This window comes from Engraulis encrasicolus, chromosome 1, assembly GCF_034702125.1.
Source record: "Engraulis encrasicolus isolate BLACKSEA-1 chromosome 1, IST_EnEncr_1.0, whole genome shotgun sequence".
Classification (NCBI taxonomy): Eukaryota; Metazoa; Chordata; class Actinopteri; order Clupeiformes; family Engraulidae; genus Engraulis; species Engraulis encrasicolus.
In genome coordinates this window covers 24105951-24129647 of record NC_085857.1, presented here as the reverse complement: position 1 = coordinate 24129647, position 23697 = coordinate 24105951, and the positions used below count along the sequence as shown (strand labels likewise).

The 23697-nt window shown below is 42.1% G+C and overlaps 2 protein-coding genes across 2 annotated transcripts; both read left to right on the top strand.

Annotated features, from left to right (window-relative positions):
* Window positions 1-586: 586 nt before the first annotated feature.
* Window positions 587-7731, top strand: LOC134449179 (group XIIB secretory phospholipase A2-like protein). The gene is made up of 4 exons (XM_063199000.1): window positions 587-1053; window positions 3029-3117; window positions 4521-4686; window positions 6820-7731. The coding sequence occupies exons 1-4, from the start codon at window positions 759-761 to the stop codon at window positions 6936-6938; spliced, it is 669 nt and encodes a 222-aa protein (XP_063055070.1). The 5' UTR covers window positions 587-758; the 3' UTR covers window positions 6939-7731.
* Window positions 7732-15192: 7461 nt separating this feature from the next.
* On the top strand, window positions 15193-22519 carry mettl26 (methyltransferase like 26). The gene is made up of 6 exons (XM_063198974.1): window positions 15193-15556; window positions 17167-17329; window positions 20041-20100; window positions 20452-20519; window positions 22002-22080; window positions 22367-22519. Exons 1-6 carry the CDS (start codon window positions 15363-15365, stop codon window positions 22421-22423), a joined length of 621 nt encoding a protein of 206 aa, XP_063055044.1. The 5' UTR covers window positions 15193-15362; the 3' UTR covers window positions 22424-22519.
* The last annotated feature ends 1178 nt before the right edge of the window (window positions 22520-23697 follow it).

Sequence of the window (23697 nt, the reverse complement as noted above, 5' to 3'; positions counted from 1 at the left end):
ATGCTTCCACACACTGCTCATTCCACCAGTAATTTTATTACAATACAAGGTCATTTGACCTTCCTGAGGTATTTTTTCAAGTTCCTTAAGAAGATCGGGTTATCAAGACAACAAATTAAAATTTTGCTGACAGAGGGGACAGTGTGTGGGACCAGTCTTACATTACAAAAAACAGCACCAAGGGTGGGGCCCTTGCTGGCATTTTGATGTGTTGCTTAGAGTTTGTGTAGTGTAAGGATAGGCAAGAAGTAGGCCTATTCTTATGATTAATTGTGGAAGGACGTGAAGTAACATGATCATTACTAATGGGCCTAGTATATCTCCCTAAACAAATAAGAGCCTCTTAAAAGCTATGTTAAATCTCCAATCAAAAACACGTGTGTGAACTGATAAAAAAAAAAAAAATCAAGATAGGAGACGAACTTTAGACACAACGAGTGGAGCCTGCCCCGCTGTCTGGTTCAAAGTGCAGGACTCAGAGAGTGACAGCATCAGAGAGTGACAGAGTGACTGAGAGAGAGAGAGAGCCTGAGTCACAGAAAGAGAGAGAGAGAGAGAGAGAGAGAGACTGAGTGACAGAAAGAGAGAGAGAGGGGCAGAGCAACTCCACGTGTCCGGTGTTTCTGTCCTGTACCTCTTTACTCTCCTGTCTCCCGTCAAGCCAACAGCTAACTAACTGTCCTGCAAGCTCACAGTTAGTCCTTCTCCACGACTTTCTTTTCCCCTCCATCCGGATCTCGCAGGTAGACTAAGCAACAATGCCCCGTCTGCCTCTCTTGCTGCTGCTGTGCCTGGGCCTGGTGGTGTTCAACCCCACCCTGGCCCAGGACGAGGCTCCGGAGGCTGGGGAGACCCAGACCCAGGAGGACCCAGCAGCCGCTGCTCCACCTGCTGCCCAGGCCGGGGCAGGGGAAGCTGGGGAGGGAGAGGAGGACGACGAGTGGGGTCTCGAGTCGCTGCGGGGCAGCTTCCAGGCCGTCAACGGCTACTTCGACTCCGTGCTGGAGTTCATGGGAGGACGGGACGGCGTGTGCCAGTACAAATGCCGTTATGGTAAGTTGATGTAGGCCTACTTTTTTCAATCCTTTGTCTCTCTCTGTCTCTCTGTGTCTCTGTCTCTGTCTCTGTCTCTCTCTCTCTGTCTCTCTCTCTCTCTCTCTCTCTCTCTCTCTCTCTCTCTCTCTCTCTCTCTCTCAATAAGCGATACAGTCTTATCCAGTATTTTTTTGTTTGTTTTCATGAAATTAGAGCATCCAAAGTTGCTTTCCTTCACCATAAGCATGTGCAAATGCATTGGTACTTTTCGCTGTCAGATGTTGCGCGAATGAAATGAATGAAAGAGGCATGTCATTGTGAGACTGTACGTTTTACAGGCCAGACAGCTTCATTAGGTAGCCAAATAAAATCATGAGCAGTTCAGCAGAGACTTAGACTAATCATTTTTTTTCTCTCATCCATGTCCAAATATCGCAAGTACTGTATATCAACACTCATGCTCATGGAATTGTTTAACATGAACAGAAATGTGTTGATCAGCAGGTAGTGATAACGTATCATTATCAATGACTTAGACTGGGTGGAGAATTGAACTTTGACCTGGAAGAGAGAGATACTACACTGGTGATGTGGGCTCTATGTAGGCAAAGATTGAATATACTGCCCTAATGACTCCCTCCACGTATCTTTTGTACTCTAATAGTGAACATTGCCTTTGTAACTGGTCTACATGAGTGATGTATGAAAGCAGATGATTGTGAATTGGTTGTGATATACACTAATTGATATCATCATGGCCGTAGCCACATATGAGGTAAGGGAGGTCCGGACCTCCCTTATTTTTAGAGAAAATAATATTTTTCATACATGAAAAGGGGATCCTCTCCATTGTCCGCCATTTTGAATTTCCAGAAATCTTTTCAGCTGCAAAACATACTGTAAACTGTGGTCATACTAGTAAATATTAGTTCATTATTTAGCAAATATTCATAAAAAGACCAAAATTGGCAAAAGACAGCATAGTTTCAATGAGCAACATAGCTACAATAGATATTCCGGGCAACATCCTACACAGTGCACCTTTAAAAAATTTGTGGCGCGCTGCGTGTGCACTATGGACCTCCCTTATTTCAAATTCCTGACTACGGCCATGGATATCATCACATGTGAATGTGGCCTTATCAGAAGCAATGTGTGATGTGCATATGGTAGCATATAACTGCTTCAATCAAACCCAGAATATTAGACGGCATCAGCGTCTTCCTTTTGAAAGCATTGTTACTGTACCTTTTACAATGAAGATGTAGAGGAGAAGTCATCACAGTTCAGCACTCTTCTTCTTACATTTGAATTCTCACTTTTTAATTCTGAACTTTTGAGCCTTATCGGAATAGTAGGTTAGAAAAGAAAGCTAACCTAACCTGACCTAGTAAGCCAAATGGAGCTAAAGTGTGTTGACCTCTTCTTAGCAACTTGAATTGACTCTATTTTTCAGCTCAGTGTATATCCATGAATAAAGTGCATGCCCATTTCTGACTAGGGATGCACGATCCCACTTTTGAAACCCAATATGAGTACGAGTAGGCCTAGGCCTACATTAATTTCTGTACTTGCCGATAGCAAGTACCAATACTTTTACCCCCAACATACAATGATTTTTTTTCTCTACCTGTGATATTTATTTGAGTTATTTTTAGGTTTACCTGTTGTAGTATTACGTATGTTAGTGAATATACGAGGCGCCGCTTTTTTACAATGCAGCTCTCAAGGCAATGGAACGTGTCGAGATGTTACATTGTTTCGTGTAATAGCAGAATCAGTGCCTGGTATCGCCAAGTGTTTGATGAGTACGAGTATGATGAGTATCATGAGCAAGTATCGGGGCAATACCGATACCAGTAGACCTATTGGTATCGGTGCAATACCGATACCAGTATCAGTATCGATGCATCCCCATTTCTTACTGTGTGTTTTGATGTTGTCTGTGTATAGGCTATTAACTGTACCGTATGTTACTGTAATCCCCCTGCAGGTAAGGCTCCAGTGCCCCGGCCTGACTACCAAGCACCTGCGCCCAACGGCTGCAGCTCCTACTTCCTGGGCCTGCCTCTTCCTGAGGGGGTGAGTGAGTGGTTCCACAAGCACACGCACCTACACCTACACCTACACGCACAGGCACACACACATAAGTGCCCATGGGTGTTTTGAAAGTCGCTATATAAAACAAAGGTTTTATTATTATTATTATTATTATTATTATTATTATTATTATTATTATTATTAATGATGATAATATTAATATTATTGTTATTACCATGTATGAGGATGGATTATGGCTCCACGGGCCCCTGGGCCAGACAATAAGAAAGCCCTCCCTACCTGGGTGTTGCTGTTTACAAAAAGATTCAGGGTTTCAGGCCAGATAGATACCCTATGTCTAACATAGAGAGTTAGAGACCCTGTTAGTGGGGGTTCTAGGGTATGTGCCACGAGAAAATGTGAAAATACAATTGTTAAAAGTGTGATTTTAACGCAATATGAAAAAGGAATAGAGTTTTGGCCCTCAGGGCCCCCTTGACTCTTGGGCCCCTAGGCCTGTGCCTGGTAGGCCCGTGCAGTGCTCTCTCCTTGGTCATATTATACAGTATACTGTACTAACTGAAGCTTACCAAAGGTCTTGTTGAGTTACAGTGTATGTAAAGCACAATGCTCTGATGTCTAGGCCTAAATTCATTGTAATGGTACTTTATGATCGATAAGTACTATTAGTAAATATGGGAGATTACAGCCATTAAAAGCATATTGATTTGATCAGAGAAGGTCAGATCTTGCAAATGTCAAGTAAACCTTGTGGAAATTGATTCGAAAACAGCAATCTAACATGCCAGGCCATTATTACCTCCGCCAAGGAGGGCATGTTTTCGGTTGCGTTGGTATGTCTGTCTGTCTGTGTGTTTGTTTGTCTGTCTGTCAGCAGGATAACTCAAAAAGTTTTATGTACGGAAGTTGTTGAATATGACGAAAGGAACAAGTGATTACATTTTGGGGGTGATTCGGATCATGATCCGAATCTAGGATTTAAAAAAAAAAAAGATTCTTTACCATTGTGGGATAGGGCGAATTTTGACATTCCAGTTTCTACCTCCACAAAAACAAGGCATGAAATAGTTCTGTGCCGGTATAAGCAAGGCAAGGCAAGGCCATTGTATTTGGATAGCACATTTCATACACAGATGCAGTTTGATGTGCTTCAGAGAAGAAGAAAAAGGACAATTAGGATGAAAGGAAATCAAAACATTAAAATCAAACGTTAAAACATGAAATAATCAGAATCAAAGAAAATGTAAATATTAAAATCAAAAGTTGAAAAGCATCTGAGAACAAATTCGTTTTAAGTCTTGATTTATAATCTGGATTTATACAAAAACAGTATACTGTAGTAAAAAAAAAAACAAAAACAAAAAACACTTATGTCCTGTGTTTTATGTGTCAATCTCACATGTCCCTCATCCTCTTTCCTCCAGGTGGACATGGGTATCCCAGCCATCACCAAGTGCTGTAACCAGCTGGACCTCTGCTACACCACCTGCGGCTCCAACAAGTACCGCTGCGACTCCAAGTTCCGCATGTGCCTCCACGGCATCTGCTCCGACCTCAAGAAGAGCCTGGGCTTCGTCTCCAAGGTGGAAGGTGAGCATTCTGGTGCTGCATATCAAAAAGGAAACAGTCAACAGGTTAAAAAAATAGGAAGAAAAGAGGAGTATGGGGTTTGCCTACAGGTTCAGTCATAAGGTGTTTCTGGAAAGCACTGTTAGAAGTTATGGTGGTCTCCGACCTCAAGAAGAGCCTGGCCTTCGTCTCCAAGGTGGAAAGTGAACAATCTCACCGTACTTGTAAAGTGACAAAAAGAACTTGTAATTCTATTTTTTTATACGGTGTTACTGTTACACACTGAAAAGGTAAAAGTGAGGTTGTGGGGGGCTTAAAAAGTTATAGCTATATTAAAGTTATATTTGACTCTGACCTCAAGAGGAGCCTAGTCCTTGTCTCCAGGGTGGAAGGTCAGTCACCACCACGTGTTTCATACTAAAAAAAACAAAAGGTGGCAGTTGGAATTCTGATTTCACCCATTTCAGTGCAGGCATAGCTAGGTGGGCTAATGTTCAGTGTTGAAAACAGCCCAAAAAACGCCTACGCAGATATCCCATACGAATACTATTTTACGTTTTTTATTTTTTGTCTGCATGCATCTTCACTGGATTGAATGAATGAGTGAGTCCTTTTTACTGTAGGTCATGGAAACTTGTAAAGGTAACTAGGTCATGATGCCCCTCCGTTTGTTTGTCTGGATCTTGATGGTGCGATCAGAGCTCTGGCCAAAGGCCAGGGTTTGACTGGTGATCTGGCATACTGGGAATTTTCCCGGTAGGCCAACAGTCCTCAGGGGCTGATGCTACAGTACTGTTTTGTTGTTGTTGGTGGTGGTGGCATTTTTTCTTCACCTTAGAGAACAGCCCACCAAAGATGGAATGGCCCATTGGTCCATCTATAATATGGACACTTTGACTGTAACAATCATGATATGTGGGAAAACGGGCTGTGAGGGGCTGGTCTTTACTTTACTTACTTTTTACTCCGTTTTATTTTTCAGGACAATGCACATTAATGAACATAATCATACAAACATATATGCAAATGCGCCAGATTATAGCAATGCTATAGAAATAGAAATGCTAATTTCCATCTGGTGTTCAAAGTAGGCAGGTCTTCACTCGAGCCCGGGTCGTTTTTGGTCCCAGTCCAGCCCCTGCCACAGGCGCTGTTGTCATATGGTGGAGGGGCATGGGTGTTGTAAGGTTCCCACACTGGCACGGGGCCCTTTAAGGACACTACTGTAGTATGGCTGCCTATTAGTTGCATTAGTATCATAGTTAGAAATATTTGGTAACACTTTATAATAATGGATGCAAAAAAGCATCATAAAGAATTAACTATTGATGAACAAAACATTAACAAATGTTTGTACATGACTCATTTGTCTTCATCTTTTCTTTCTTTACATCTTTTTTTCCCTTTGACTCGATCATCTTTTCTTTCTTGTCTTCCCCTCAGCGTGTGAGACGGTAGGACACTTGGAGAGTCGAATTTACAAGTGTAGCACTCATAGTCAGGGCCACTGGCAGCGTTGGCAGGGCCCAGGACAGGCATCCTAAAGGGCCCCCCACCCAATACACACATTGTACTGAGAACCCTATTATGGGCCCCCTCTGTCCCTGGGGCCCGGGACAACTGCCCCCTTTGTCTCCCCCTGTTGGCTTCCCTGCTCATAGTCTTGACCCTACTCCAGAATTAACACGGCAACATTTTACTGTTACTTCTTTTTTCCCTTTGACTCGTCCTCATCTTTTCATTCTTGTCTTCTCCTCAGCGTGTGAGATGGTAGCCGACACGCTCAGGGCCGCCTCTAGACATAAGCAGAGTATGCAGAACGCTTAGGGCACCATCCGCTGCTTGGGGCACCAACCACTTTGCCCCCAAATTGGGACCTCTTAAATTGAGATTGATTAAAAATACCTCGTGCAAAAAATATTGAATTAAACTTCAAAACATATATTTATTAGTTAGTAAATTATTATTATTTTTTAAATTATTATTATTATTATTATTACTATTATTATTATTATTATTATCATTATTATTTATTTATGAGGGGGGGCTCCTGACCAGGCCTCCAAAACACAGTGTGGACTCCTCTTTTGTACTCATCTTTTTTGGCCTTTGACTCGTCCTCATTCATCTTTTCTTGTCTTCTCCTCTCCTCAGCGTGTGAGACAGTGGCCGACACGCTGTTCAACACAGTGTGGACGCTGGGCTGCAGGCCGTACATGAACAGCCAGAGGGAGTCCTGCGTGTGCGAAGGAGAGGAGAGGGACGAGCTCTAAAGCAGCAGCAAGCACCATGGACAAAAACACACACACACGCGGACATCACATGGACGAGTTCAAAAGAAATGCATGAAATGAGGCAACACTGTTGCAGAACAAATAAGATGTATTGCATTCAATGTTTCCTGTAAAAATCAAGTCATTCGTTTTTGTTTCATTTCATTCACGTGAAAGGTTTCTCCTTTACGTGTCAATACCAACAGCAGTATGACCGTTTGAGGAAGACGGGGAAGTCACTCTGTCAAACATGTCAGGTAAAGGAGGAAACCTATGCTTACTTTTTTATGTCTGAATGAAACGAAAACGAATGACTGGTCATAGAATGTTGCACTGCATTGGCTTGAACCATTCAGGACCTGGTAAAAAAAAAAAGCAAACAGGCGCAGTGGTTTAACTCGCCCCATGTCTTATGCTGTGTTTATATTTATGTTGATATGTGCATGTATTAATATAGTTAATATTAATATGTTATTATCACTCTTCAAGAGTGTATCTGTGGTCCTCCAATCTGAGATGAACTTTTCTTGTTCATCCATTTCATGTCATGAGTCAGAATATTGTGAATATTGACCGCAAAGTCACATTATACTTGAAAACATCTCAGACTTCTTCGGTGGATGAATAGTATGATTAAAACAGTATTGAGGATATAAAAATTGCACTATTCGCATGGGTTGGACATCTATTGCTGTGTAGGCTACTGTAAAGTCTCCTGAATGTGAAATTTGTATAGGCCTACTTGTTTTACGTAGCTGTGTCATTGGTGAAATAAAATTGAAAAACAATTGAAGTCAGATGTTACAATGGAAGCTGTGATTTCAAGTATACCTCCTGGACTGTATTTGCACACTTTTTTGTAATATGAATATGAACAATTATTTGGGTTGTGTAGCCTCTCACTGCAGATGGGGTCGCGGGCGGGCCTATTCACTAGTTGCTGAAAATACTCAACTACATCATATCTACATTGCTATGACAGTGCAGAGAGAACAGATTAAGACATAGCCATTACAATTTTGGGGACAGGAAGGTTAGAACATAGGCTCTGCGCAAAGGGGATAATATGTTTGACATGTGTAGGCCAATTCAAAACAATGATAAGGCAGACAAGTTTTGTTGTGTATAGGCTATATCAAGAGGTGCACTTGTTGTGCCTGAGCTTACCAGTTAAGATTTATTTTGCTTTAGTTTTTAACACTTATTAGGCCTTATCAATTATTAGGCCTACATTTCAAAAAAATCACAGTTACGTTGATTCCAAGATGGCGTCGTGAGTGATGTGCGCGTCAGGTGCTGTCCGATAAATATTTCAATCCTAGCCTTCATGCGCTAAATCTACAGCCTGCCTTTTCCAACTCAAGTGGATTTTAAAGTGGACTTAAAGTTGTCTCAAAGAAACTCTTCGTGAGGTAAAGATACGCCAGTTTTGTCTCGAAGGCCTATGAGTACACGCTGGCCCTGACCTCGCCATGGATGTCTCGTCAGTTTCCAATCAAACAATTTGGGACGCACTGCAGCAAATGAAACAGGAGATGTTTTCCCTTATCGATGGCAGAATGGACAATATCCAGCAAATGAAACAGGAAATGTTTTCACACATTGATACCAGAATGGACACTATTCAGTCGAGCCTACAAACGATCCAAGGCTCGATGACTACTCTTGGTGACCACGTATCACAATTGGAACAAAGAGTCAGCTGCAACGAGGATAACTTGACTGAGCTGCAAAATCAGGTCAAATCACTAGTCGGCGAAAATAATTACCTGCGCGATAAACTGGAGGAAGCGGAGAATCGCAGCAGGGCATATAACTTGCGCTTTCTGCATGTTCCGGAAAAGGCAGAGGGTCAGAACATCCACGGCTTCATGAAGATTCCCTGATTGACGTGCAACTCAGGACGCTCCCATTTCATTTCGCTCCCACTTGCCAGACTATCGGTACCACCGCCATATGACGGAGCCAGTTATCTTGTTGATGTTAGTTTTTTGTTTCTAACCCTAACCTTAACCCTAAACCTAACCCTAAGGGGTCTGACACACCAAGGCGGTAACGCGGCGCGGAACGGCCGCGGTTTTTACCGGCGTCAGTGAAAATACATTGAAACCTATCTGTCCTTACACACCAACCGGCGGTAGTCGGGCGTCAGCGGCGCGGGAGCCGGCTCCGCGCCGCGCTGGATTTGGAAAATAGAACTCGAGCGTATTTTTCACGCCGGCGACCGGCGGTGTCTCATTCAAATGAATGGCAAAGTAGCACGCTAGCTTTAGCTGTGGGGAGGGTTTTGAACAGGACTGGCCGCGCACGCCGACGCTGTCAGTGTGCAAGGCAGAGAAAAGCACGCCGGCCAAAACTAAGCAGAAATACCGCGTCCGTCCTGCGACCGTTCCGTTCCGCCTTGGTCCACCTAGACCGATCATGGTAAAACTTCTCAGTCTTCAAGATAAACAGCTGATCCTGCAGCTCGCTCGAGAGAAATCTGCGCTCATCTATCAAGACACCGAGGTCCTCATCTACCCCGACTACAGTCATGGCGTCCTTCAGAAACGGAAAACATTCGACGACGTAAAGAAAAAACTGCGCGCAAAAGCAATGGAATACTCTCTTCTTTTTCCTGCCACGCTGAGGATCATTGTCGATGGCAAGAAAGTCCACTTCAAAAACCCACGGGATGCTGAGGCCTTTATTCGAGGCCATGAGGCTCACCCCAGAATGTCAACAGACTCATGAGGTAACTTGAACTGTGTTGATAACAACCTTGTGGTTCGGCCGTACTTGCGACATGGACACTGTTTACTGATGAGAACGTATTTATTATTTTTCCAGAAGTAGCGCGGCTACCTCTTTCCAAAGCCTATTCTCAGTTGGATACACTGGATATAAACTTTTTTCCCCTCTTTTTTCACCTAATGATCACACTTGCCAGAGGTAACAATCCCAACTGGGCAGTGTCTTTATGTTGGACAGTTCTTTCCTGGAGTTGTAGCCCTGTGGCATGAACTTGAACCTGAATATGCGTAAATGAACCTGAACTGATTTGACAGCGATGCTGTGTTTTGCGACTTGTAGGCTACGGCCCGTCTAATTGTTCTGAAGTGAACTCAAATGCTCCCCAAGCAGCGAGGCTGCTGCCGTTTATTTCTTTTTCCTCTTTTATTTGCATGTTGGCTACGGCCCGTCTAATTGTTTTGAAGTGAACCAGGGACGCAGGAACTCATTTTGACCAGGGGGTGCTGTTGTCGGCGGAGGGTCTGGGAGTCCTCTCCCAGAAAAAAATGTGTTTTTTAGATGCAATTTCCTGCATTCTAATCAATTTAAGGATGAAGAATGGCGAATCGCATCTGACTAACTTCTTCATGTTTTAAGTAGGCCTAGCCTAACCAAGGATGACTAGATTTTACCTTTTTTTGTTTAACATTTCACTTCAAAATGATTCTTATATTATTTATTATTATAAGTTCTTCTTGCAGAAGGGAAACGCGCACCTAATGTGGAGGTGAGGGCGTGTTCAAGAGCAAATCGCGCTGCCGTGACAGTTTCTCTCTTCTCCGTGGGCAGTCTACCATGTGTGAAATTAGTAGAAATGCATGACTAGGCTATGCGATGCATTTTTGTGAGGTGACCGGGCTTTCAAACAATTTAGATTTAATTGAAATTACGACTATGCATCTCAAGATGCATACGATCAGGACCCCTGCCCTGTCTCCCCGCCCGCGCACAAAAGCACACACACGTGATGCAGCTGCATCTGTTGTCCAGTACGGGGGGTGCTGCAGCACCCGGAGCACCCCACTTCCTGCGTCCCTGAAGTGAACTCAAATGTTTCCTAAGTAACGAGGCTTTATTTCCTTTTTCCTCTTTTGTTTGCTATTTGATACCACTTCACACGTTGATGTGACTGTGGAAACAATATTCATATCGGTGCTTGAACGTCTTATGCTCTGTGTTGCCCATCGTCCTATTTTAGTGTATTAGAGCTCCCTCTAGCAAACCCGTTATTTCTACCGAGTAGGCCCCTGCTGCTGTCATTTAGTCTACCCAGCCAACTTAGTTAACTGTGTGTGTGTGTGTGTGTGTGTGTGTGTGTGTGTGTGTGTGTGTGTGTGTGTGTGTGTGTGTGTGTGTGGTTATTTTTCTGACAGTATCTTTTTATTATTCCTATCTTTGCGTGCATTGCCACATATGTATACACTGTCCTGAACATATTTTCAAAAAGTTGTGCTATTTTTTGACTATTGGCAACGGGGGCTAGCTCATTTACTCTAATTTTGTACCTAGACAGATATAGGACCACACTTAGCTTAACTTGTAGAGAGCATATTATATGAAATTAGGACAATAAAAGTGTAAGACTGTACTGTACTGTAATGCCTAGTTTCAGTCACTTCATTTCATAATAGTTATTAGTGGGCAGCACCTGAAGGCATCCTGCATTTTCTGATGCCATGGCCCATTATGTTGGTATTTGTGTTGTCGTGCGTGTGTGTGTGTGTGTGTGTTTGTGTGTGTGTGTGTGTTTGTGTGTGTGTGGGGGTGGGTGGGTGTGTGTCTGTGGGCGTGTGCGAGTGCGTGTGTGTGCGCGAGTGTGTTCTCTTCCTCCCCATATGTACACCAGCGGCGTTCACTCTTTTTCATTATCCCTGAATAGTCAACATGGGTAAAGGCCTATTTGTAATACATCTTAATATTAGAAGTCTGACACATAAGGTCGATCTCTTAAGGTCCTGGCTTGTGTATAATAATCCTAGTGTCATCACACTGTCTGAGACATGGCTGAACAATGAAATTCCAGATGAGGAAGTTAAACTGGATGGTTATGTTCTGTACAGAGCTGACAGAGGTTCCCGAGGTGGGGGCGTTGCTACCTATGTCTCCTCAACTTTACTCTCTGATATTGTAATCCCAAATGAAAAACCGGTTCACTTTGAATGTCTTTTTGTTAAAGTTATTTTTCACACTAATAAGCAATTGATTATAGGAAATATATATAGACCTCCAAACTCTGGGGCCGAGTCAATACAGTGTATTGGTAACACTATCAATTCAGTATGCAACTCTAATGAGATGATTATCCTTGGGTGATTTTAATATTAACTGGCTTGACCACTCATCACTAAATAATCGACATTATTTTTGAAGGTTTAAACCTGACTCAACTAATATCTGAACCTACGCGGGTTGTTGATAGATCTAAGTCTCTACTGGACTGGATCCTGGTCACTCATGCCAATAGAATTATTGACTCTGGTGTTTTATCAGACTGCTTTAGTGACCACTCTATGATATACTGTGTGTGGAAAATTAAATTACCTCGCTTGCCCCCCAAGCTCATCAGAGTGAGACAAATGAGACATTTTAATGCAGAAAACTTCATCCAAGACTTACTTTACATTAATTGGGACAGGCTTCATCTTATACCATACATTGAGGATGCCTGGAACTTCTTCTACACTGAAGTCATTAAAGTCATTGATAAACATGCCCCTTGGATATCAGTTAGGGTAAAGGGCCATCATTTACCATGGGTTGACGCTGATCTAATTTACTTATTTAAGCAGAGGGATATTGCATGGCAGAAGTATAGACAGTCAAAAAATGAAGATGATTTTAATACCTATAAAAAGTTAAGAAATATCTGTACAACTAAAACAAGGAACGCTAAATCAAATTATTATAAAAATGCCCTGTCTAGTAACTTTAGCAATCCGAAGAAGTTCTGGAAAAATCTTAACTCCTTACTTCATAATTCCTCTAAAAACATGCCTACAAAAATTAAATTCAATGACAGTGTTATCAGCGATCCCACCGCATTTGCTGATGCATTTAACCAGCATTTCTCCAGCATCTCCAATACCAAATGCTCCAATTTTTCATATCTAAGCTCTTGTAAAATGCAAGGTAGCTCTTTTGATTTCTCGACAATATATCCTACAGATGTCCAGCAGGCAATTTCCGACTTAAAGGCTGGCAGTGGAATGGATCCTGATGGACTGGAGGTCAGGTTCATTAAGGTTGCCTCCCATGTACTTGCATTTCGTTTAGCCGATTTATTTAACTAATCGTTATCCACCCGTGTGGTTCCACCAATGTGGAAATCTGCCCGTGTTACACCAATACACAAGGGAGGGGATCCCCAGGATCCCAATAATTATAGGCCCATTTCTATTATTAGTAGCGTAGCAAAGGTGTTTGAGAAGTTAGTATTCAAACAATTATTCAAATATATTAATGATTCATCTATTTTGTCTCTATATCAATCTGGCTTCCGACCTAATTTCTCTACTACCACTGCCCTAACTAAATTTACTAATGATGTATCATCTGCATTAGGCAACAACATGTCGATGGGTGCCATATTCATTGATCTTTCCAAGGCTTTTGATATGGTTAATCATTATCTGCTTCTAGACAAACTACATGCAATAGGCCTTTCTAAGGAAGCGATTCTCTGGTTCAATTGTTATCTCCATGGCAGGCGTCAACCGTGTCTCCCTTCATGGCTCTCTGTCTCAGTTTGTATTAATGGAGAAGGGTGTCCCTCAGGGTTCTTCCTTGGGGCCACTTTTGTTCTCCTTATTCATAAATGACCTTCCTCAAATCTGCTCAGACTGTAATATTCATTTATATGCTGATGACACTGTGATATACACATCTAATGTGTTGGTCTCTAAGATCCAGTCCTCATTACAGTCTAACTTTGTTGCCATGCAACACTGGTTCCAGTCCAACCACCTACTACTGAATACAAAAAAATCATACTGTATGTTGTTTCCTACCAGATCAGCATCACGTACCCAAGGCTCTTCTGTTTGGTCTTAAATTTCTTGATGGTTCAATACTGGCCCAAGTCGAAGAATTTAAATATTTAGGACTATGGCTTGATTCACAACTCTCATACAGGCATCACATTATCACTGTTGTTAAAAAGATTAATAACTGTCTACGTTTATTGTATCGATCAATAAACTGCTTCTCTCAACCAACACGGTTGAGAATCGTTAAATCACTAATATTCCCCATTGTTAGATTATGCTGATGTTGTTTATCAAAACACCTCCAGACACAAATCTGAAACCTTTAACTGTAGCCTATAATAACTTGTGTAGATTTGTTCTTAGATGTCCGTTTAGGACCCATCACTGTGTACTGTATGACTCCCTGAACGTACTATCACCAAAAGCCAGAAGACAGTTTCACTGGTATCAGTTCATCTTTAAATGTGTGTACCTTGACTTTCCCCAATATCTTAAAGGCTATCTAATCTCACATAGACCTGGCCATAGATTACGGCTCACTGAACACCCCACGTTCACGGTGCCAAACATTACAAAGGAGATTGGTAGACGGGCGTTTAAATTTAGAGCGCCCTACGACTGGAATAGTCTGCCGGGGCATATCAGATCCATAGCCTCCTTTCACTCATTCAAATTCTCCATCTTTACCTACTTACAGGAGAACTCTACATGTCAATGTTTTTGAATAATTATTATGATCAGGTGTCTGATTATGTCTAATGCTGATGTGCTGAGTACTACTGTACTGGATGCTACATACCGAATATTCACTTTGTAAATGTGTAGGCTTAATACTGCCATGTTTTGACCAACTGTTATTCTTTCTAGGGTGACGACGTTGGGGGGGGGGAGTGGGGGAGACTTTGTGTGAAAGTACTGTATGTGTGAAAGTGTTGTCCTGATCAGTGTTGTGTTTTTGTTTCTGTATTTTGTTTTAGCATCTGTTCTTGTTTCTGTACTGTACTGTCTGTCCTGGGGACCCCCTCGAAAACGAGATATCCTATCTCAAGGGGCTTTCCCCCTAAACAAATAAATTGAAATTTCATCAGAGGTGTCAAAAGTAAAAGTAAAAAAGAAAAGAAACCGTTTCCTTCCAACACAGGTAATTAGGGCTATCTGAGTAACCAGTAGACTTGGCTTATAACCAGATGACTCTACACTGGTTGGATCAAGTTTGTGGTGGGTAGGCCCCTACTTGTTAGGTTTTTAGTGTTTTTTTTATTTTATTTTATTAACACATGCTGTGTGCCCCATTATGTAGGCTACAATGGAGTAAATGGTGTAACACTTATGTAGCCTAATAGTTGTAGCCTACTTACCCCATGATTTTTTTTTTTTTTTTACGTTTGACACCTCTGTTAATAACTTTATTCCTGAAAAAGGGCTATTTCACAACAATATCGTCAGCCAACAACCCTCATGTGATTGGCCCGTCCCCACCATTACGCAACCAATGCGGAAGCTGCACGAGCGCGTCTCTCGTCCGTGCCAGCAAGATAGCGCACACTGTCCCCTTGTCTATTCTGCAGGGTAGGTAAGCTACCGCAGCATCCTATATCGTACCCTGGGTACCTTTGCATTCTCCCGACTTTTATCGTGGTTAGAGGCTCGCATCTTTAGGTCCAAAATGCTCTGTGCATCGGCCGCAGAGAGAAATAAAGAGCCCATATTGTCTGTGCTGAGGGAATGCGTGGACACCAATCGTCCGCTCAAAGCGCTGGAGATCTCGTCGGGTTCTGGACAACATGTCGTGCACTTCGCCCAGGCTTTCACAAACATTACATGGCAGCCTTCTGACATAGATTCGCAGTCTATTTCCAGGTGAGCAATGCATGCAGCAATCGTTCAAACTCGTTCAGTCAGCGTGCTACCGAGATCACATGATTTCATTCCTGTGTTCGTTCGTTGGAACGTCCATTGTACTTGTCTACCTGCTATGAAGGCTACATCAATGGTGAAACCCATTGTGTTGTGTTGGCTGTTTTTGAAGCGTCGTGCATTGCATTCATTTGAGTCAGGCTACCACAGAGCCGTGGGCTTTTAGCACTTTCAATCACCACAGTCAGGTTACTTTGTATTCATAACAGCGGTTACAAAGTCGTATTTGAGACTTTGTAACCGCAACAGAGTTCCATTTGCGTTAAACCAGCAGGCCTTCTTTTTATTCAACTTATTTAGTGGAGAATGCCTTGTGTGAATGTAGGCTAATACTGTACAAACAGTAGGCCTAAAGATGTGGTGTGTTAACATTGGATAAATGTAGAGTTTCCATAGTAATGCAGTGGCTAATAGGTCAAGTCATGCAATCAGTTGTGAGTGACAAAATCAGAAATCGTTCTGCACAGCCCTGTTACACAGTGTTGTCATACAAACTGCATCGCCTGTCATATAACATTTTTTGACAGTGCCAAATGAAATTAAATAGGCCTACCAATGATATATTAATAACACATTAATAATGAATCAGTGTGTGTGTGTGTGTGTGGGGGGGGGGTCTTTTGTAAATTGAATGAGGAATGATCTGAAGTAAGTTATACTTTTTTCAGATATTGGCAGACTATGTTTTGTATGTCTATGTGATGTACACACAATATTAAGTTGGCTTTCAGAGGTGCCAATCCTGGGTCCAGAGAGTGAAAGGCCTGCCATAACTTAGATACAACCAGCTCTGAGTCAGCTGACAGGTACTCAAACAGGTAGAAATGATGTGCATTCCAATATGCACACTCCCGTCCTTCACTTTTTGCTTGTGGCCTCGCCCCGCCTCTGTGGAGAAAACAATAACGTTTCCCAGCTGTCAGCCTAGCCACTGTTTTTCATTTCGGACTGTTTTTCATTCACCACCCTAATTGCAAATGAGAAAAGAACATTAGAACTGTGCGGTTGCAAGATGTTGAATTAATTTTCTCTTGCCAGTGACATCATCATGAGGTCAAAAACAGGGAAGTGAGAAAGGGAGGACGGAAGTCCGTAGATTGGAATCCACCCCAGTTAATCAGTGATGTCACCTGTGTCGGAAGGAAATCGTGGATGGGTGTTTTACTTTCTCAGCCCGGAATTGACACCTCTGTTGATGGTTATTTTTATGGTTTACAGGGGTGGGGAACCTATGTCTCGAGGACCATTTGCGGCCCGGCCCTTGAGGCCGTCTGATCCGGCCCCCAACATCATTTTAATGTTATGCAGTTTCACATGAATGTTTGGGGAAAAAATGTTAGATATAACATTTGCAATACAATTAAGCCATATTTTCAGGGGACCAATGAAGTCGGGGTCTGTTGTAAAGGTCTAGGCCTTCAATACAGGTCTAAAGTGCAGGGGGATATCCTGGTTTGTGTTCATCATACTGTAGTACGGCCCTTGGAGGACTTTATACAATTTGAAGTGGCCCCTTGACTGAACAAAAGGTTTCCCCCTCCTGCCTTACACAGTGTGCAAGCCTACCAGAACCACTTGAAGCTGGACAACGTCAGCCCAGCCATCTTCCTGGATGCCTCGCAGTCATGGGAGAGCTGGGGTGGAGTCCAACCCGAGTCCCTGGACATAGTGGTCAACATCAACATGATTCACATCTCACCCATTGCCTGCACACACGTAAGGCGCTCTCTCGTTTAAAAAAAAATATATTATTGAAAGTGATTCTAAAAGGTGATGACACACATGGTGACTTTTTGAGAAACACTTCGAACCAATGACACTATAAGATTTTATTTGGATAGTTTAAAAGTGTGTCCACTTTTATCAAGAGAACTAGGATCAGCAGTACTGTATTAGACACATTTTCTCCATCGTTGTATCAGGAACAAGTTGACCTACAGGTGCGTCATCACCTCCATAGTGAATAATCATGAAACAGCATACACTGTTCACTTTTTTGTTCTTTAATTTTTGGAGCAAACTACACATAAAAAGCAAGTAGTGATGAATGTGTGGTGTTTGCTGATTAGGTTTACCTGCCTCACACTTGCACCTGCATTAGTATAGATAGACTGACAGACTTTCATGCACTCTGAGATTGACAGCTAACAGGATCCGTCAACCTCAAGAGAATAGCCGGGTTCACGTGGGCATTTTTAATTTAAAATTTAAAAGAGCTGTTTACATGGTCCGTTTCCTCGGCTTATATGAACGTTCTAAACCACATAATATGATCTCAAAATATTTCAAACGCTTACGTATATTAATGGAAATTATTTTAGTGTTTACATGATGCATATTTAATCGGTTTATACATTTAATTGGATTAAAAGTGCCCAAATATTTCAAATAGTTGAAATAAACTCATGCATTGAGTTGAAATAAGTTTTACAAAGACGTCTGGTGTTTTGTTGTCCTCAAAGAGCTATAACAGCACTTTGAGTTTGGAGAAGCAAGCCTTCTCACTGTACCGTAGTTCAAAGGAGAAACACCTTACACACGTTGGGCGATGGAAAATGAAAACTACTTCGTAGTTGATTTAACCGTAGCGTCATAATACGCTCCGTTTTCGCCAGTGGAAATAGAGATAGCCACAACATGACACACCAAATTTACCTTGAGGTCTGGGGTTTCCTGCTTTGCATGAATAGGGTGGGAAGGCCCAAGCTACTATCTGGCTGTGCAATATATCTTATTAATATCGTGATATCAATACTGCTGTCAAGCGATATCAAATATCGATTTGAAACAATATTTTTGTCATTTGTCTATACTGTCAAAAGGTAGATTACGCTAAGCGCAATGCATTCCCCTCTGTGACGGAGGTCTTCTTGCACCTGTTCACCCCCCTCGGGGATCGAACGTGCGACCTCGTCAACTACAACGGTTCGGCAATGGGAGACACAGTACGATACCGCTGGGCCAAGAGACTAGTCTCTCGGCCCAACGGCACGAGACTGTATGAGGCTATCGGAGGGAGGTTTACCAACGTTCCACGCCAACTCTGTGCTAGTTAGCCTCCGTTACACTCTCCCCCTTAAACCTCACTCCCATCCCGGGTCAGCGGCACCACTGTGACGGAGGTCATCTTGCACCTGTTCACCCCCCTCGGGGATCGAACGTGCGACCTCGTCAACTACAACGGTTCGGCAATGGGAGACACAGTACGATACCGCTGGGCCAAGAGACTAGTCTCTCGGCCCAACGGCACGAGACTGTATGAGGCTATCGGAGGGAGGTTTACCAACGTTCCACGCCAACTCTGCGCTAGTTAGCCTCCGTTACACTCTCCCCCTTAAACCTCACTCCCATCCCGGGTCATACGGCACCACTGTGACGGAGGTCATCTTGCACCTGTTCACCCCCCTCGGGGATCGAACGTGCGACCTCGTCAACTACAACGGTTCGGCAATGGGAGAGACACAGTACGATACCGCTGGGCCAAGAGACTAGTCTCTCGGCCCAACGGCACGAGACTGTATGAGGCTATCGGAGGGAGGTTTACCAACGTTCCACGCCAACTCTGTGCTAGTTAGCCTCCGTTACACCTCCACTTGAGCCATTGCGAGCACAAAGCAGACTTGCTACCCAACACTCATGCAGAACACCACTGTGTCTTTCTCTATGGCCCTCCACTCCAACTGCTGAAGGGAGGGAAGATTGTGAATTGTTTAACACAATTAAGTTGTCTTTAAAAGTGATATCGTCTAAAAATATTGTGATATCCATATTGACTGAAATAATCGTGATATTGATTTTTCTCATAATCCAGCAGCCCTAGCAGGCCCAAGATGACAGGAGCAAGATTGCGATTTGCCACGGTGACGGCAAAAGGCTGTAGTGATGTTGCCCCCTCATTTAGTCACATGTCTTGGCAACCTCTTTTGTCACTGAAAAGGTTTTACACCACTATGCCATTAAAATAGAGTAGCTAAACAGGGACCATGTTTTAGCGTCCTATAGGGCTGCACAATTAATCGAAAATAATCGATAATCGTGATATCGAAATCGTGATTTCAATCGGGATTCAATCATGGCAATAGTGCCCTACCTTCGAGAGCGTCCTTGAAGCCAGAACATACTGACAGGCTGGTGTTTCTGGTTTCATGCTATTGCCTTTTACATACAGTAATTATTACAATTTATTTTATTTTCCTCATGCCGTACATAATTCATTCTTGATTATATTTTATTTTGTTATAATATTTTAAAAATTCAGCAAAAATCAATAATCGTGATTAATAATCGTAATTATGATTTTGACCCAAATAATCGTGATTATGATTTTTCCACAATCGTGCAGCCCTAGCGTACTAACCAATCATTGTGCACACGTTTTCATGCACTTATTTGTTTGCTTATTTATTTATTTTGCTTTTTGTAATCAGGGTTTATTCAAAGGCGCAGGAGTGCTCTTGAAACCACAAGGACTGCTCCTAACATACGGGGTAAGCAGATGATGACATCAATTTTATGCCATGTGTGGGAGTTGGTTATATGCAACTTGGTAGTGATAAAAGTGCATTTAATGAAATACATGTGGTGACATCCTTGCCTAAAAGAAGTGGTAGGTTTCACCAGACTTGCGTAAATTGTACTGCTCTCTAAAACCTATTTAATTGTTAGTCTCTGGAAATGTTAGCATTATTATATGCCTCAAATTTCAAACTGAAAGGGGACAAAACTAGTTTCACTGAAGTGGCAACACTTAAATAAGTCAATAAAATCCCCTTCTTTGCTCTTTGGTATTGATGATGAATGATTTATACCCCTTTTTCTGTCCTTTGATTTCTTCCCAGCCATATGCAGTGAATGGAGTCATCACACCGCAGAGCAACGTCGACTTTGATCACAGCTTAAGACAGAGGTAAGAGACACCTGTAGTTAGTGGTGTGCATTTGGCACTGCCTTTACGATTCGATTCGGTTCCAATTCGGGAGGTGACGATGAGATTCAAATCGATTCAGTCCGATTCTGCAATGCATTATATTTCTACTGAAAGCAACAATTTTTTCATCAGTCATGAGGCAATACAAGCAGTCAGATACTGCACAACATTTTACTAGCTGTTGTATGTATCAGTCCTGCAGAAAAAATATGCTGCATCGATTATGGCATTTGCTGAATCGATTAATATAATGAATTGTCTTGCCCCGCATTGCGATGCATTGCCGAATCGATTATTGTTGACACCACTACCCGTAGTTGAATTGTGCTGCACAATAAATGACCGTATTAAATCAGTGGAATAACGTTCATGGTTAGGTTGATTCATATTTTGTTTTCAATGTACATATTAAACACTAATTCACTCAGATAAGAAGTTGATCTGAGTCTCAAAGTGCCTTATGCCGTGTACAGACCAGGAGCAAACGGAGCGAACGAAGCGACGGATGTCATTATTTCTCTATGGAGGGCACGCGACCAGCGCTACCAAAGCGAATTTGCCAGGAGCGAAGCTTGTTGCGCGACCAGAGCGCATTTTGACGATTAAACTAACTCTAATCGCAGGGGAATTCGCTCTGACGCTGTTCTGCGAAAACCAATCCGAACGTTCATATCTCGAGATGTCCCAGGCCGTCAAGCCAGAGCTGTTATGTGATTAGCTGAATCAAACGTGTCAATGCTGCGTCTGGAGCGAATACAGCGAATTCAAGGCGAAACTTTTTCTGCTTCCCACGCTACCAGGCAGCGTAGTTCGCTCTTGGTCTGGACACGGCATTACACCACCAAGTCAAGATCTGAATCAGGGGTGTCGTTCAGGGGGGGTAAAGTGTGACTGAGTCACCAGGGCCGCATGTATATATAGGGGGTCCACACAGTGTATGATTTATGTTGATGTGTGCCTTGGGGGTCCATTGGAACTGATTGTACACAGGGTCCACAATTAGCTGTTACGTCCCTGATCTGAACACATACTGTATGTGTTATTGTAATCCGTTTTCTTAGTGATCTGTCTGTTCCTCACTTAGTTTACACACGTATTTCCTCCTCATCAACCAGATGTCCATTCACAGGAATATATAAGAATAGGAATGCACATGGCAAGTGATACACATAACAAGCACATCATAGGATCAAATGTAGCTGAGAAAGAAGCCCTGTGACTATTTTAAATTGTCAAGATTAATGTTTCGAGAGAGAGAGAGAGAGAGAGAGAGAGAGAGAGAGATTGCATCTGTGTGCTAAGTAAAATGCACATAGTTTAAAGTTGGATGGAAACCAATTATGAAAGAAAATAATGACCGCCACCCAGCCCCATAGCAATGACATGTGGCCATTTTGCTGTGCTGTCTAATTTCATCATGAAGTAAAGCCTGACTCGGTTTGTTGTTTTCATTTTCTTTAGAAATCCTGAGTGGGGTTTAAAAGATGTGTCTTTCCTCAACTCCCTGGCTGAAGAAAACGGCCTCTTTCTTCAGAAAATGGTGAGTTAACCAAAAAAATACAGTCACAGTCACTGGAAATGGCACTCAATATAAATTATACAGTAGATGGCTGGTCATGTATTATACATTGACTGTAAATTATGAATAGAATTCATTGCTATTCATTGCGATGAAAAGCATAGGTGATGGATTGAGCAGGTGGTGCCGCGAGCTTCCTTAACTTGGGACTGTTAAAAATGTAGTGATTTCAACTGTCAACCTCTGTGATTTTCTTTTTATCGTTATTTCGTTTTTCATAATTTATTGTTTTTTTATTTCGTTTCAGGTGGATATGCCTGCAAATAACAAGTGCCTCCTATTTCGTAAGGAAAGCCAAGTTTGATTAACTATTTTGTTTCCACAACAGTTCTCAAATTCATCCACTGCACAATTTGTAAATAAAATTTGCCAAACTGAATAAAATATTGCTTAATTTTTATTCATTTACAGTCATTCCTTCATTTCTTAATTACCTTACTATACTAGAGACAGACTACATGTACATAAAACTTGGTTTAGCATGTTGCTATGCTACCGTGTAAGCACAAATAATAATGTAGGTAATTAATTTCAATGGCACTTGCTTGCACATCAATCAAAGCCTTCACAACTTTACATGGGGGACGAAAAAGTGTCTCTATGTGTCTCAGATGACGCCCCAGTTGGGAACCACTGATTTAGGTAATATTTCAGTTCATTAAAATATTAAAGGCCATTAAAATATTAAATATTATGTGAATACAGATATTGCTCTTTCCTCAACTGTATACTATGAGATTGCGAAAGTGGTGTATGAAAGTAAACCACTGTTCCTTGACAACACTAGTTAGGATTTTTTTTTCACTTATTAAATCATTTCCAAAACAATTGCTGATATCATCAATGCGTAACAAGCTGAAAGACACTTCTGAATTCACCTCATCTCCTAGTTCAATTGGCTCATTCGTTTGAAACTCAGTGGTCAGAAACCCCAACCTCCGCCTTGGGAAAGACAAGTGCAACGGGTACTCAGATCGTGGTTCCGAAACGCAAACTTTGAGGAGTTCGGTTTACTCCAAGTTCGTTACACATTAGTGTTTTCAGACATTTGTATTATCCCCAACTGTTGCAACAGAACGCATTTACAATGGATGTCAGGAGAACGGAATTGGATCTACCAACAACCAATTTCAAAAGTATGTGCCATGGAAACACCTTCTAAGTATGTTTGGAGGAGTGGAATGCATCTCTCTATAGTTTTCAGCTCCCCTTTCAACTGATGGTGTGACCAAAGACAACTACAGTACTATTCCTATTATTAACACCTTGGTTTTTTTTGCTTTTGTTAAATCTCACCAGCACTTGACAAAAAGATCAAACAATAGAGGGAAAACAAAATGGCAAAATGGAGACACTTGTATGCTCTGACTCACTAACTCATTCAGTATTTTGTCAAGTAGAGCTCTTGGCACTATGACATATGGATGACTAATGCTGCGAAACACGTTGAATAATTGAATGAAGGGAAGTTAAGGGTGATTTATGTCGTGTCACCATCAGACTTCATTATGCTAATGCATGTAGACCTCCTTGTGCTAATGCCATTTTTACAACAGCAGCAGGGTTGCCAGATGAGGC

Coding starts and splice junctions, on each gene's coding strand:
- LOC134449179 (XM_063199000.1), top strand. CDS start 759: ATGCCCCGTCTGCCTCTCTTGCTGCTGCTGTGCCTGGGCCTGGTGGTG. Junction 1,054..3,028: donor CCAGTACAAATGCCGTTATG/GTAAGTTGATGT, acceptor ATCCCCCTGCAG/GTAAGGCTCCAGTGCCCCGG. Junction 4,687..6,819: donor CTTCGTCTCCAAGGTGGAAG/GTGAGCATTCTG, acceptor TCCTCTCCTCAG/CGTGTGAGACAGTGGCCGAC.
- mettl26 (XM_063198974.1), top strand. CDS start 15,363: ATGCTCTGTGCATCGGCCGCAGAGAGAAATAAAGAGCCCATATTGTCT. Junction 17,330..20,040: donor CACCCATTGCCTGCACACAC/GTAAGGCGCTCT, acceptor TTTTGTAATCAG/GGTTTATTCAAAGGCGCAGG. Junction 20,101..20,451: donor GACTGCTCCTAACATACGGG/GTAAGCAGATGA, acceptor ATTTCTTCCCAG/CCATATGCAGTGAATGGAGT.